At 39.8% G+C, this 16,514-nt stretch overlaps 1 protein-coding gene across 1 annotated transcript in view; it reads left to right on the top strand.

Moving 5' to 3' along the window:
* The first annotated feature begins 942 nt into the window (after positions 1–942).
* atf6b (activating transcription factor 6 beta) overlaps positions 943–16,514 on the top strand; it is a 38,306-nt gene continuing 22,734 nt past the window's right edge. Inside the window, exons 1-6 of the mRNA XM_071529932.1 lie at positions 943–1,245; positions 8,892–8,971; positions 10,218–10,299; positions 13,761–13,820; positions 13,999–14,078; positions 15,753–15,969. Of these exons, the coding sequence (XP_071386033.1) occupies positions 1,173–1,245; positions 8,892–8,971; positions 10,218–10,299; positions 13,761–13,820; positions 13,999–14,078; positions 15,753–15,969 (592 nt within the window). The 5' untranslated portion in view covers positions 943–1,172. The remainder of the gene's footprint in view (positions 1,246–8,891; positions 8,972–10,217; positions 10,300–13,760; positions 13,821–13,998; positions 14,079–15,752; positions 15,970–16,514) is intronic.

The raw sequence follows: 16,514 nt of genomic DNA, 5'->3' as shown, positions 1-16,514 counted from the left end.
ATAAAGTCAAACAATTTTATACATGAGGATCCAAATGCCTTAATATTTCACTAGAGGGCGTCCTGTTGTCACTTACAAACACACAGGAGGACCACAGCCATGTAAACACTCTGCTCTACCAATTATATGACTCTCTGTTCATAACACCTGCTCCATTCCCATTCATTTATCTATAAACAAACTACAATGCTAATATGAACGTGTGTGCTATTGTTTGGTTTCACACCTTTAATGCATTTCCCTGTTTAAAAGCTGTTGCTTCCCATTGTTTGTGATTGTTATTTTTATCTTAATGGGCCTAATCATTCTTATTCTTAATTTTTCCTCCGTTACTGCCCTTAGGAATGTGCTTTAGAAATACTGGTAATGCCAATTAAGCCTCATAGAATTGAACTGAATTTAACTGAATTGAATAGCCTGTCCTCATTCACCCTTCCCTTTCGTTATGTAATAACTCCCCCCAAAAATGAACAATACAAATAAAAGCCCTAGCTGCTACATCAGGACTTCAGGAGAGTGTCAGTTGGATTGGTTGCACAAACTAGCCGTCATACGAAACGACATGACTCAATGTTACTTTCAGAAAAGATAATTATTGAATCAAGCGTGAGCTGCAATGTGAGAAGGTTTTTTTTTGGTCGGGTAAACCATAATTGGTCAGCACACTTGTCAATTTGACGCGGATCCGAAATATCATGACGGCCATTGGGTGGTTTTCCTGTCAATCAAAATCCGGGCCTTCCATTCGGCCAAATCAGCTTTAAACCCCTGTCTCTTTAACGCCCTTAACAATAGGTTGGACCGTGCCCAATCGCACTACTCGAATCACTTGATTGGCCGAGCGGATTGTCGATCACGCTGGTCTTCGCTCCCATTGGCTTCTCTGTCGCAAGTGGGCGGTGTTTTTCCGGAAAATACGTTTCCTTGTCTGTCATATGCGAGAAGAATCGATAGATCGTTATGAAACGGACTGAATAATAACAATAATTACTTATCCGACGGGGGGGGAATACCTCGTTAGTTTCAACTGCAAATGACGCTTACGCCTAATATCGCCCGCGTACTTTAATGCGAGTTAGCGCGTCCATTCACTTTCTGTTTATTTAGCGATCAGTCATCACCTCGCTATCTAACTGCAACCCCCTTTCCTCCAAACACACGCCTTTGTGGCTATGACTACGGATTTACTGTCTGATCTGGATAGCCGTTTCTTCGCTGATAATCTCCTGACGAGCGAAGACTGGGGTGAGTCAACGTTTTAAAGTCTCTGTAACGGAACTATTAACGTATTTTTAACCCGCGCGCTGTCGGTTACGGGTAACGTTAAAAGCATGGATGCCCAGACGAACAGTCACCCATCCCCGTCCAGCTGGGCAAGACTGGGCGTTGAAGCATCTGCAAGGGCCAAGTTAGCTTCATTTAACTCCATATCATGCACTCAAAACGTGTTTATTTGAGAATGAGGAAGCTAACATGTGGGTAGAGATGCACGTTGAGTTATATTCACATGCGGATATATACTGTATGTATGTGTGTGTGTGCGTGTGTGTGTTTCCTTGGTCAGCAGACCCGGATATGTCAGTTTATCTTTCACAGTGGGTGGAAGCGTGATCACACGTTATTACAACTGCATGTGTCCTTTCTTGTCTTTCCTTGTCTTCGTTTCTTCCTGCATTTCACCGCCTTGTGTGTGCATGTTTCCTATTCAAGCCCTGTCACGAGCAGGCTATGAGGTCATGATCTCTAATTGTTGTTACTGAAGGATTTAGTGGAGAATAAAGCCACCTAAAGCTCAGTTCAGCCATCTGTCTGCTTGCAGAGTAGAGACAGTGAACCCACCTGTGTAAGGCTAACACACAAATCTTTATTTCCTGAAGTGATTGTATACAAAATAGAGAGTGTTGTCAAACCGATGTGAATTATGGGAAAGAGGGTTTTTGAAGGTGGTTTCCTGAAAATAAAATAGATTTTGTTTACTAGGGCTGCACTATCGACAAATAATCATGCTGTATGATACTTCTACTGAATATGTCAATTGCAATATAAATTGCAATTCAGTGTGCAGACAGATTTTTCTACATTATAGATTTCCCAGCAAACAAGAAATATCTTAAATAAAAAACAGATGTTGCTTAAGATTTGCGCTGTCTGAATACAGTGAAAGTTTATTTTTTATCATGTGCAATTTCATTTAGAGGCCGGAAACTGGGCTCAGCACCCACTACTCTGATAAAATAACTGTAGCGTCTTGTGGTATGGAAATTGAAGAACATATTTTGATTTTCTATTTATTTATTGAGCCTAATGGTGCAGCCCTAATGCGTGTCTTATGATAACAGCTGATGAGACTCGCAGCTTTAATTTCCCACTGCGTCACGGGTTTGCATCAGTGCACAGCTTCTCACCACATCATTTGTCTTTTGTGTGAAATTGATTGAACCATTTGTGACTTGGTACAATGGGCAGTGTGGCCTCTTCAGTCTACAACACACACACACACACACACACACACACACACACACACACACACACAGAAATACAGCCAATTAACCCAGTGCTGTGTGTCTGATGTCAGTGTTGGACCTGGAGGTGGGGGTTTACCCTCGGCCTCCAGCCACATTCTGGTCAGTTTTGTGGCTTGTAATTGTCTAGTTTACTTCGCTTTGGCAGGTAAGAAACCAACATTTGGAGGTCTGAAACTTTATTCTTAAAAAATACCTAGTTGGTGGGTATGATAGTGAAAGAAGGTGGTGATGTTTTGCATGTTTCAACCACTGTAGCTGGTAGGCAAAGAAGTCAAGTTTCATGCCTTGGTTTTGTCAAATGCAGTCAAGCGCGAAACTCAGTAGTATCTCCTAAACCAGTGATTCACAACGTGCGGTCTGGGGACCACCAGGGGTCCTTGAGGGGGTTCCAGGGGGTCCGCAGCAAATTGATGAATTGTTAAGCATCACCATTATTTAATTTACAAGAGGTTAACACAATTAGACAATGTAGAAGAATGACTGTTTTGATCATAGTTTCTCTGTTATCTCTCTACCTACAATATAGACAGTCATGGAATTCTGGACAAAATCATATCTAACAATAGAAATATTCTCAGATTTGGGTCGGAGAGACAAAATCTCATCAAATGGGGGCCCTGATGTGGACTAAATAAGAGTCCTTGACATGAAAAAGGTTTGAGAACCACTGTCCTAAACTAACCCCAAACTCATACAGGTGCACCTAAAATCCAAACCACCTCTTCCACAACAGGCGAGTCAGTCCAGAGGTTGTTTTTACTTATTCAGCCCGGGTTCAAAGTGAGACATTCAATCTCACCCTGGGACGCCGCTGAATGAAAACATTACTATTCTTGTCATGTGGGAACCAACCAGACCAACCAGGCGGAAAGTGGGAAACGAACACCAGCTACCAGCCAAATGCCGGTAAGCGTTGGCCGTGGCCGTTAATGTTTTGTTACACCACCAACCGCCCTGGCAGATAACCAGCCGTTATTTGTTGTTCCTGTTCTGTGCTAAAAGTAAATTTGGCAGAGAAAACGGTGACAGTAGCCTAGATGGTGAATTTTGGGATTTACCACCCATTGTGGCTGGTCTACAAAAGGTTAGTTTACGGCCCTGTTACTGGGCTTCTGCAGTCTTCTGCAATAAAAACTTGGCTAGATTAGATTAGACTGAAACTTTAATGATCCCCGTGAGAAATTAGGTCAATGCAGCAGCAGCAGAGAATAAGGTAAGATAGATCAGAATAGAGTAAATACAGAGAGTATAGACAAAAATGCAACAGATAGTTACAGTAAAAAGAACATATTGAAGACAGTACAATAAATAATTAAAGTTAAAGCGTTCTCCTCTGTTTGGCTGTGAAACGTGAGTCACACAGACACGCCTGAACCACAGCCTGAGGATACATTGTTGGCTTCTTAAAACCATTCAGCCTGGAATCCAAGGAACAAATGTCACTCCAGCCTCAGACTGGTGAAAATATATTCCTCCTCCTAGCTTAGTGGTTGGGACCCATAAAAGGGAATTAAAGGATAATACCAGCATTTCTTTAAGTCAGTAGCAGCGGTCCAGCTTCCTCTCTGGTTCTGCACACAGCATGGTTGCAGATATCAGCGATCTTTCTCCTTCAGTCGTTCTTGTTCGGTATGAAAAACAAACTTCCACAGAGCGAGAGAATTTAGTGCTATGGACCAGTAAAAATCTTTCTTACTTACCGTATTTCCTCTAATATTGGCCCGGGCCTTTATTTACCTCAACTGCAGAGGGTACCAGGCCTTTATTGGAAGCCGGCTTATATTAGAGACAGGCCTTTATTTCTAATTCCCTCTGTTTGATAAGTATATTTGCTCATATTTTAGTATGAAGCCTCCTTGTTTTCTGATCTGCTTCTGTTGGGGTTCGTTAGGTAGCCGTTTTTTTGTTACTGCAACGCATTACCGATAATTATGGTAATCGACGACAGCACGCTCCAGAGACTTCTGCCGGCCGAGCCGTCTTGTGGCATACTGCCATCTTGTGGCACTTGTACGTTACTACAAACTACAGTTACATTATATAACAGGCACCAGGAGTTTACCGGTATCCACCGTTGTTTTTTCCTTTGTTTTTTTCCCCGGCCTGTATTTGGGGCCGGCCTTTATTTGTTCGTGTCGACCACGGCCCCGGCCATTATCGGAGACCCGGCTTTTAATTGACTACCGGCCACTATTAGAGGAAATACGGTAGTCTAACAGCTTGCTGCTGCATAGCAAGGCCTAAGTGGACCAGACTCATCTCTGCACTGTTTACGAGTGTCCAGCTGAAATTATCCACCTTATCCATTATCAATAAGCATTATTCGTATTCATCAATAATGAAAATAATGCAGTCACGGTCACAATTACCTTAATTGGCAGGTTTGGTGGTTTCCTCGCCTGAACGATTAAGATTTTGCTGCAGTTCATTTTGCTTTTATTTGCAATCTGGCGTACAAACACAACTTTTTCAAAACTATGGTCTTGTCTGTTGCTTGGATGTTTTTTTGTTTTTTAACTATGCTGGCTGAATTTTTCCCCCCTCGGAAATAGTATTAAATTGATGCGATGGCTTCCTTGTTGATTATATGGGTCACAAAACAAACAGATGTGAAAAATAGACACTCAAAAGTGTCTCTATCAAACAAGCCCAATAAATAGCTTTGTATGATACCGCTTTATGGCCTTGTGTCGTGTATTAGGATTTACATGTTACATTTTATCACTCTGCAGTGCTAGAAACCACATGGATCTGGTGTGTTACAGGGTGAATAGACAAGAGTTTTCCTCTTCTGAGACATTCAAAGTGGATTTTAACAGCAAAATCAAACTTTTGAATGTGTGTTTTTCACATCTACACATCATTTCACATAATTTCACATGTTTTGAATTTGCTGCCAGAGGAAGCCGTCACATCAGACACGGTATGTGGTCAAGATTTCCTCCCAAGATTTTGAATGGGTTGTGGCCGGAATCGAATGTGAGTAAATGCAAATGAGTTGCAGCAACATCTTGAGACCGTGAGAAAAGCAGGCTTGAGACTGAATCCTTAACTGGCCCGGACTCTCTGGGTGGGGAAGATAAAAGACAAATGCTTTCCTTCCTTCCCTCAGGAATCACTGTTGAGATGCCCTGGAGCAAGGCATTCAGCTGCTGCAGTGATGCTGCTCAGTAGATAACAGTAGAAGTCTGGTTGTGCTGGGCAGCTCCCAGGCGTGGATGTCTGCAGCTGGATGAATGTGAAGCAGCAGACGGTGTGAGAGAAAGAGCAGTCAGTCAATCTTCCCTGGAGAAATAAAGAAATAAAGGAAATAAAGGAATAATAAATAGGAAATAAAGGAATCTGGAACACTGTTTTTGCAAGTTTCTGAACACAATTAGTATGACCAGGCATAATGCTGTAAAAGAATGACCATCACTCTCAAAAGACATACCAACACCTGGTCTAAGATGTTGATATCCAACCGTTAGATACACACTTTGCACTCACACACTCTCAATTGCATGGCGAAAAAGTCTGCATCTTTTCATATTTTTATTGATCTAGTTTGAACCAAGGCAGGAAACTTTTTTTTTTTCTGTCCAAAACATCCTAAAATTCATCTGGCGCTTTGACTATTATACCAACGAACTAGAGTTTTGGACCTTCAAATTACGGCTGCTTACCTGCCAGTGCTGCTGGTAATGTAGACAAACACTTTGTGCATTCATGTGCTCTCAGAAATATCGGAAAAACGAATTTCCCACTTGGAAATTTCACACGAACGCTCTCCAAATTCGAATGATTAAGTCGAAAAATGTCACTACCTGAGATTTGATGCAAAGTTATGACACAATAGTGACCTTTAACCTTCTCAACAAGGTGAAAAAATCAAGCTTTGTGTCAGTCAACAGTAGGAAAACACATACACATTTACTGCAAGTTTGTAGTTAGCCAGACTAGGGCTGAACAATTAATCAAAATTTTATCGAAATCGCAAAATGGCCTACTGCAATTTTCAAATTGCAGGAGGCACAATATTTGTTAAAATGTGTGTCAAAATAGCATTTTAAATGAAATATTGTGGTGCTGCAGAGATGTCCTGGCCTACACATCATATTCTACAGACCTAAGAAAACATCTTTGTTTGGTACAGATCCCTGCAAAAATCACACCATAGTCATTTTAATACGTTTTTCAATGAAAATGAGAATAAAGATGTAAAAATTATCATTCCCTCTAATATCGCAAATCATATCGCAATTGCAAAATCAGTCAAAATAATCGCAATTAGATATTTTTTCAAAATCATTCAGCCCTAAGCCAGACTAACCTAACATTTGTTTGAATGAAGTTTGTCAAATTATCTTGTTAAGCTGCAGGAGGTCCGTGTTTATCTGCTGTCTGTCTTCTGGGTTTGATTTCATGACAGAACGGCACATGAAAGCACCTCTCTTTAGAGGCCGACGTGAAAGTCCCGGATGTCGGACTTTCCCACCAGCATCTGAACACACCATTACCTGCTGCAGCCAGAATTTAGCTGCATGTTGCTATAGTGTTTAGTTTCCCACCCTGGTTAGATCTGGATTAGTTTTCAAAGTTTTTGTGCTGATGCGTACTCCAGCAGACCAGAAACAGTCGGCTTCTTCCGTACAATAGGCTTTATAGATACATGATCCCTGCTGTGCTGCTGAAGCTGTTTGTCCTCGGGCCTTTAAATCCACACTGTTGCATCTTAAAAGCTTCCTCCTCACTTCTTATGTTTCTTCTGTTGTCGCTGCTCAGGCTTTTAGAAGTAAAAAAAAAGAACACCCTGAAGGAGCTAACAACAAGGGATTTGCATCAGATGTTCTTTAGGGATTATATATGCTATTTGATGGGAGTGCATACATTTTCCACCGAGCTGCAGGACCTCCACGATGTAAAAACATGCATGTACTGAGCAAATATTAGCTGCTGCTGTGAGGTGTTTATGATTCACACCTCTGATGGGAAATGGTCTACATAGATAGTCAGAGTTTGCCCCGGTTGTTTTAGCTCAAAGTCCACAGTCACGTGTTTTCATCAAACCAAATAAGGCTCGAAATGGGAGAAATAATGGTGGACAGGGTCATGGTGGAAACTAGTGTTGGTTTGAGTGTTGTTTTCCTGGACATGAAGCATATATAGAGCTGCTAAAACTTTATCTAAAACTATGTAAAAGTAGCTAAAACTTCATCTAAATCAATGCTAAAGTAGTTAAAACTTTATTTAAATTAATGTTAAATTAGCTAAAACTATGTAAAAGTGGGTGGAACTTTAGTTGAGTTGTCCCTCATCTCATGTGATCATACATGCCTGTTTGCCTGTATCAGTATATTTACCTGATATATTATGATGCCCAAAATGATTTGAACCCCACTGATCAATACACTTGTAATGACTTTTCTTTATGTCCAGTTTTTTGTCAAATCTGATCTTTAAAGTGACAACTAAATGGCATTTGGAGAGAATCTAGCCTCCGTAATTTGACGTTTTTCCTGTTGAAACAGGATGTTGGGGCGGGGCATACTGCAGGGAGGGATCATTCAAAAGTGTAAACCAATAGGACATCAGTTAGGGAGAGGAAGGCAGTTGTTATAAAATCTGTGATGCTTATTGCTTGGAATTATTATTTACGCCTCCTGGTGCGGCATGATGTCACCATTAAAGATACACTGTTTTCCAGAAAGTAAAAGTAGCAGGATTTTGATTTTAAAAAAATACAAGAAAAAACATTTTTTGGCATGTAGGCCTAAACAGGTGTAGCTTATTATTATGACATACAAAATTGGCAAACAAGCTGAAGAAGTCTGGTCATTTTTACAACTGACCAGATTGGATTTGTGTGTTTGGACAATATAATCAGTTGCTGTCATTACGACATTGGTTGTCATAGTAACACAGACTAAGGAATGCGTTTTCTGTCCCAACACTAAGTTTGTCTGTTGCCTATTCTGACGCTTATTCTCACATTCGGTATTCTCTGGCTGCTTCTCCTCCTCCATGTTTGTTGCTCTCTTCTTCCCGGCGCAAGGTGTGACGTCAAGTGCGTGTCGAGTGGGAAGCAATGGGGAAAACAAAACACTTGAAATCTGATCTGAGCGGTCAGACTGAGCCGCATTTGTACTGGGATGCAGTTTGAATCACCTGTCACAGTACAGCAGAGGTGATTTAAATCTGAAAAGATCTCTCTCTCTCCTCTCTGTTCCCCTCCTCCTCCTCCCTTCAGGTGCATACAATTTTTTTGTAACTCGAATCATTTTGTGTGTCTTCTTCGCCGTCTGTTCATCGGTGTTGCCTCCTGTCTCTCTCCTCACAGCCTGTGTGTGTGTGTGTGTGTGTGTGTGTGTGTGTGTGTCTCCTCAGATGCCTGCCTGTACCAGTGTGAGAGCATGGAGGAGGGCGAGGACGGAGACTTCAGCCGGGGGATGAAATACGACACATCGGTACGGGACAAAAGGAAGAGTCTGTTCTCTGTCCTTTCTGTCTGTGTGAGCCGGGCTGAGGCCGGCTGTAACCGGACCTCAGTCTAACCTCATCCACACACTCCGGTCCAGCCCACCTGCACTAGAACCAGGACTCAGTTCACACACTTCACACTACGTTCAGGCCTCGGTCTGCAGGAAAAGTCACACAGTAATTCACAGTAAAGTCACACAGTTAATGCTGAAGTTTACAGGACTTTAAAGAAGAATCAGGAATTTAAATAGAGATACTCCCATCCTGCTTCAGGCATTAATGCCCATTTATATTGCTGCAGAAAGTTGCCTGCAGAAAGTTGCCTGTAAAACTGTGACTGTTGTTTTATATGAAGCCCTTTATTTTGTGTTTTCTGCACCTGTTGGCTTTATATACTCAATCTCCCTTGGGACAATAAATAAATGATATTGTATGGCATTTAGGCTACACCAAACAAGCTTATGAAATTATTTTGAAAGCTAAATATGGTCCAACTTGCAGGCGAAGTGGTATTCATGGTAAGTGTTAATGCTTCCTATTCAAATTTGGCTCCAACACATGCAAAATGTCAAATGTCAGATTTTAAATATTGAATATGGTGCTAGCAGAGTGCATGATACTAAGGAAATGACTGGACAACAACAAAGTCAGTCATCGAATATACAGTATATATTTTTTTCATCTTCATTTATTATTATTTTCAGTGTGCAACTGGTGGCAACCAGAAACTGAATTTAGTCAGTGTCATCTGGTTTTTGACATAACTGAGTTTCTTGGAAATCCCATAACACCAAATCCGTACATTCATAAGGATTCATTGCCTACAGATTGTGTTTAAATTTATTGTGTTAATAAATTTGTCAGTCACCATAGAAATGATCAACCATGTAATTTGATATATATTCACATTGAATTAGTCTAGTTACTGAGTTTATTTTGGCAGCAGAGGAAACCAGGGAAGTGCAGCCATCAGTAGGTAGAGTAGAGTAGATGGGTCAGAGGATAATCGGGCTAATTGTTTGTCGGTTGGCTGATTGGAACACACACACACACACACACACACACACACACACACACACGTAGGAGTACTGCCAGTCGACCTACTGACTAATCCAAGAGTAGTTTGGCCTAATTTTCCTCCTATTTTTTCCTCCCTCTCCCTCTCCCTCTCTCTCTCTCTGTCCTTCTCTTCTTTCCTTACTCCCTCTCCCGTTCTCTGCCAACCTCTCGCAGTTCGACAACGACCTGGTGCTGACCCTCGATCCCGACAACCCCACATCGCCATGGCGACACCTTGACGACAACCTTCTCACAGGTACGGCGCGGCGGCCCTGAAGCGCTGCGAACGTGAAACCGCCTCCCAGTCTGCGTTTCCCTCTCAGAGATCAAGCTGCTGAAACATGAGACACTTCTTCTTCTTCTTCTGCACTTCTGCCAAAGCGGCTGCTAAAGCCTGTGCAAAGCTTTAGTTACATGGATTATTTAGGCATTTAGTTGATGCTCATATCCAGCAGAACAGCAGAATAAGCTTTAATTCGTACATCAACAAGTATCCCAACAATAGCTGCTATAAATATTCCTTTGTCCCTAAATTGTTTCTGGATTTTTAATTAGACAGAAGCAAAATCAGCAGTTTTAGTTTTGTTTAGTTTTTAGTTTATTGCACATATTATGAAGAAAAAACATAGTGGGCTTGTCAAGCTGTTGTGAAATTAGGAAGTAGGAACAGCGAGTGTAAAACAATATCAGATCTGCCTTCCAGATATTGAGTCGCTTCCCCTTTTTAGCGCAGTCAGTGTCAGTTATCTCGAGGCATAAAAATCAGCTCGTTTCCTCCCGTTCGTGACTGAAGTGATTTTAACAGAATCAATAAACGATCGGAGCTTTCACCTCGATTCACCTGCTCAGCCTGTTTCACAGAAAGCTTTGCGTGTGAGAACATTTAGACTCCGACGCTGTCTAGCCAGGAACATTTTGTTCAGTAATAGTAATAATAAAAAAAAAAAAGGAAATGATTGGTTGCTCTACTAGGATCAAAAATGTGTCGGGTGAAACGGGGAAAAAAGAGTGCTACAAACAAAAGGACAATCCAGGCACTCCAATTATAAAAATATAACCACGAGGAAGGAAATATTTGTATTATTATTTGTAATATTTCCTTCCTCGTGGTTATATTTCTATATTTGGAGTGCCTGGATTGTCCTTTTGTTTGTAGCAATAGTAATAATAATAATAATAATAACTTCATTTATATAGCACTTTTCTTTTTCTTCTTTTATTTTGCCCACAAGTTTGTGAAAACACAGTCATTCCTTTACCTTTCTATCTCTGAGCAGCTTGCATGCAGAGATGCAGTGAAGCTTTGTGGATTTTTGCCCGTTTTCATTAGTCAAACCTCCTTTTTAGTTGTGTTAAATCCATGCTGTCTTGTTCTGTGGATGAATTAGATAACAGCACAGTGATAACAGAACCTATTAGCCCAGTAGCCTACTTTTTACTGTGTTACAGCTTTAGACTCATATATCTTTTATTAAAGATTGGATGTCAGCCAGTTTGTGTCATCCACCGCCGCTCTGATGGATATTTAGTTTAGTTTAGTTTAGTTTAGTTTAGTTTAGTTTAGTTTAGTTTAGTTTAGTTTAGTTTAGTTTGGTTTTATTTTTTTCTGGTCAATTTTACACAATAACAACAAATACAGTTATGAAAGTGGTTTAAATAATACTAAATCATTATATCAAAAATAAAACAAAATCAAACATTATATTGTATGACCGGAAAAAAAGGTGTAGGCTGAAGCCTAAGCTTATTGTGCCTGCCCTTAATACTTAACAAAGCATTATCCTTGCTCTACCCAAAATAGCTGTGAAACAAAACAAACAAAAAAATAAATAAAAAATAAATAAATACATTTAATAAAGAAACACAACATAATAAAACAGAAACAGATAAACAAAACAAAGACAGTTCATAATTGTCATTCATTTCTCAGTATTGGTCACAGCTTTTGTATCTTTCAAATGTAATGTTTTTGAACATTTTCTTAAACTTACACATATTACTATATTCTTTTAGTTCATTATTACAACTATTCCATAATTTGACCCCTTTAACTGTCACACATCTATTTTTCACATTTGTCCTTACCCTCTCTTTTTAAAACGTATACTTTCCCCTGAATGGATACCTGCTCTCCCTCATTGAAAACAACCCTTGGATACAGTCAGGAAGTGTTCTGTCTTTTGCTCTAAACATTATTTGTGGAGTTTTAAAGTCTACTAGGTCCATAAATTTTAAGGCATACGTATTTGTAAATAATGAGTTTGATGGGTAATTATTATCAGCCTTATTGACAATTCTTATGGCTCTTTTTTGCAGTATAAAGATGGAATTTGTGCTAGTTTTGTAAGTGTTTCCCCATGCTTCCACACAGTATGTAATGTATGGAACTATGAGTGAGCAGTATAGAATAAATAGTGAGTGATGCAGTTTGTTTGATTACTGATATATAGATATACAGAATATATATGATATAATTTATTGGTACTATTCTGGTTGTCTGTGAGAAGCTGTTAACCTGAATTAATTGTAATGTGACATTTGGATCAGAATATGCATGACTATGTATTATTATTAGTAGTGCTAGTATTATCAGCCTGGGTTTCAGTGGAAAGTTTTGGTGTTTCAGAGGCGTTTTCCACCCCAGCAAAATGGTCAAATTTAAAGATATTGAATATCAGCTATCAGCAGCCTTCAGAGACCCATATTGGTTAAACTGCAGTTCCTGCCAATACTCAAAATGTTGCCTGTGGCTTCACTGTTCCCTTTTCAGTCATTAAACAGACAAAAACACTGTTAGAGAATGTGAAAATGTGGCTCAGTTTCCCTCAAAAAGCACAAATATGTATTTTTTATCATACTTAAGTATCTCAGTAAGAACAGTTTCAGTGGTGCGGCCTGTGATGGAACCAAATGATGTTTTGTATCATACTGAAGCATCTTAGTAAGAATAGTTTCAGTGCGAGAACCAAAACTAGGACGGAAAAAAATCCCCCTCCTCCTCCCACCTTTCCTACTCAACACTTGGAGGGGAAGCACTGGGTGTTGTTTGTCCTGCTGAACACATGAAACAACTTGTTCTTATAAACTCACAGATCTGCGGTTTGACAGTAATAATGAAATTCAGAAAGTCAGGAAGTGTCGGTCTCTGTGTTTCTGACGAGCTTCCAGCTTATCAGTGACAGGTCAGTTTAGTCTGGGGGTGCCAAGTTATCCTCAAATAAACTCTCTCTCTCTCTCTCTCTCTGTCTGTCTGTCTGTCTGTCTGTCTGTCTGTCTGTCTGTCTATCTATCTATCTATCTCTCTGTCTCTCTCTCTCTTTCTGTCTGTCTGTCTCTCTCTCTCTTTCTGTCTGTCTCTCTCTCTATTTTTCTGTCTCTCTGTCTCTCTCTTTCTGTCTGTCTCTCTCTCTGTCTCTTTCTGTCTGTCGTAGATCTCTGCCTGTCTCTCTCTCTCTCCCTCCTCTCTCTGTCTCTCTCTCTCTGTCTCTCTGTCTCTCTCTCTCTCTGTCTCTCTGTCTCTGTCTCTCTCTCCCTCTCTCAATTCAATTCAATTCAAGGTGCTTTATTGGCATGAAATACAAAAGTACATATTTCCAAAGCAAAGTCAACAAATTAAAATAACAGTAATCAAACTTAAATATACAATTGATATGTCAACAAATATACAATAGTTAATTCTCTTTCTCTCTCTCTCTCTCTCTCTCTCTCTCTCTGCAGGAGACGGTCCTGTGTTAAAAGATGAAATGACGATAACTCAGCCTTTACCAGTGGAAATGCGTAAGTTCTTCTCCAAGTCATTTTCATTTTCATCAAATGCATCTAATCTGTTGCACAAAAGAAGAAGAAGAACATGCTTTGCAATTTTCAGTGTTTTGATAGTGTCCTCTGACTGTGTGTGTGTGTGTGTGTGTGTGTGTGTGTGTGTGTGTGTGTGTGTGTGTGCGCGTGTGCCCAGTGTTCCAGGTGAAAGCAGAGCCTCCCTCCCCTGCGTCCTCGCTCTCGTCAGACTGCTCCGCAGCGTCACCAGACCCACAGGTGTGTGTGTGTGTGTGTGTGTGTGTGTGTGTGTGTGTGTGAGTGTGTGAGTAGACAAAAGGAATAGGAGAAATGAGTAGAATTGGGAATAGTACACAGACCCAAATACTTATCGGCTTTATCAAAGACTGTGATTTAATTGATATTTGGTGATATAGTAATCAAACGGAAGGTGTTGGCACCAACGAAATAACGAAAACTAGGTGTGAAAAAACATTTTCGTTAACTGAAATAAAAATAAAAACGAGGCTTTACAAAAAAACGATTACTAACTGAAACTGTATTGTGTGTTTACAAAACTAACTAAAATAAACTAAAATTATAGAGAAAATGTCTTGTGTTTTCGTCTCAATTTATTTCATACATAAGCCTAGTATTTTGAATTTTTGAATCTCGCCCCTGACAAATACCCCATATTACAAAAAAAGACTAAAACTAACACTGAAACTAAAAAAAACAAAATTAAACCTAAGCATTTTCAAAAAATATGAACTAAACTAAACTAAACTAGCAAACCCGCTTTAAAAACGAATTAAAACTAAACTGAAATTGAAAACAAAAAGTCAAAACGAAATAAAAATAAAAACTAATGAAAAATGCGAAACTATAATAACCTTGGTTGGCACCTGTGCAGCCCGATAAAACCAAAGAACAGTAACTGTGTGAGTAGTGCCGCTGAACAAAATAAAAAAAAGAGAAAATAAATAAATGTACTGGCATGTTCTATATGTATGAGACTGGGGGAAAAAAAAAGGTTGTGGAGTGTAAACAAGGTGCTGTTTTGGGGGGTCAAGTCTCATTGGTTAGAATGCCAGCTGGCGTAAAACATACATTTTTGTGTTGATTTTCATTTGGAATCGGAATCGATTTAGAATCAATTCCATTACAAGGAGTCAGAGTTGGAACCATCCGTCCTGCTGTCAGGGACCAATTGAATTACCTCAAAGTTTACGTCTCCTGACAAAAGTACTGCTGTTACAGAAGTAGACTATATATCATTTAATAGCATTTATAGGTATAATTTTAGTTGGTATGAAATCGCAATCCTAGTTATGAAGTTTAAAACAAAAAAGTAGTAACTGCTGTTTTCACTTATATCAAAATCTTAAGATTTTGATATTACTTCATATATTACATATATTACTTCATAATATTATGTTTAATATCTAAATATTTGCTACTGCTACCATGTCAGAACACTGAAAAACACAGAAGAGACAAGAATGAAATATTTAAGTGAGATGGGGAAAAACCCAAAGGCCTTCTGCACAATTTCTCTTCTCAAAACAATGAAAATGTCTGCGCTCTTTTTATCAAGTCCGAAGTCGGGTGCGTAAATTCAAAAACTCAGAGCATAGAAGATCAAAAGGATTCACACATTATAAAGGTAAAAAAAAAAATACAAAGACAGGCCAGCTGATGCAAAAAATGCCAAAATGTATTTACTTGGTGACAAGGTGGGGAAAAAAATGGTGCAAAAAATAAAAGCGCACAAACAGAAATCTCAAAACAAAGAAAGGAAAGAAAGACAAAAAACTATGAAAACTATGAAAAACACAAAACAAAAAAAACAAAAATTAAGATGACAAGCAAAGACGGACCGGATGACAGAATCTAAACAGAACACAACAAACTGGAACATGACAGAAAGACACCTACATCCTCCTGTCCCAGATCACGGTGAAAGGGGAAAACCCTCCGACGCCGCCCTACATGTACGGAGACGTGCTGTCCCCTCCGCTGGGCTCCATGGAGGTTACCGTGGCGACGACCACGGCGGCGGCGGCCCAGCCCCAGACGCAGATGCCCGCGGTGACGCAGACGCAGCTGCAGGCGGCGCTGCAGACGCAGATCCCGGCCGCCGTCAACGGGATCGACACGCAGACCGCAGGTACGACGCTTTATCAATACATCAGGCCGATATTCACCTTTTATTGAAAATCAGATATCTGCCGGTCGGAGTGATGGATATAATGCAGTTTGATGGCATTTATTTTAGGATTGATCAATACTACACTGGTTGTCTGTTGGAAGCCCTAAACCTGAATTGAGACATTTTGATCAGATTCCATCAGCATGTTATGGTTTGTTTTGGTGACACAGTTTTGGTGAGTTTTACATGGGTTTTATAGAATTGACATGAGACAGAATTTCTTTATTACTGTCACTTTGGCAACCACAGATCTGTGAGTTTTAGTGAGTTTTACATGAGTTTTAGTGAGTTTTAGTGAGTTTTACATGAGTTTTACATGAGTTTTAGTGAGTTTTAGCGAGTTTTACATGAGTTTTAGTGAGTTTTACATGAGTTTTAGTGAGTTTTATTTGAGTTTTAGCGAGTTTTACATGAGTTTTAGTGAGTTTTACGTGAGTTTTAGGAGTTTTACGTGAGTTTTAGTGAGTTTTACGTGAGTTTTAATGAGTTTTACGTGAGTTTTA

Source organism: Centroberyx affinis, unplaced genomic scaffold (genome assembly GCF_046629955.1).
Source record: "Centroberyx affinis isolate AG114_WGS23_722 - 3 ecotype Tasmania unplaced genomic scaffold, CSIRO-AGI_Caff_v1 ptg001852l_1, whole genome shotgun sequence".
NCBI classification, from domain to species: domain Eukaryota; kingdom Metazoa; phylum Chordata; class Actinopteri; order Beryciformes; family Berycidae; genus Centroberyx; species Centroberyx affinis.
The sequence above is the reverse complement of the archived record's forward strand: the minus strand, read 5'-3'. Positions and strand labels throughout refer to the sequence as shown.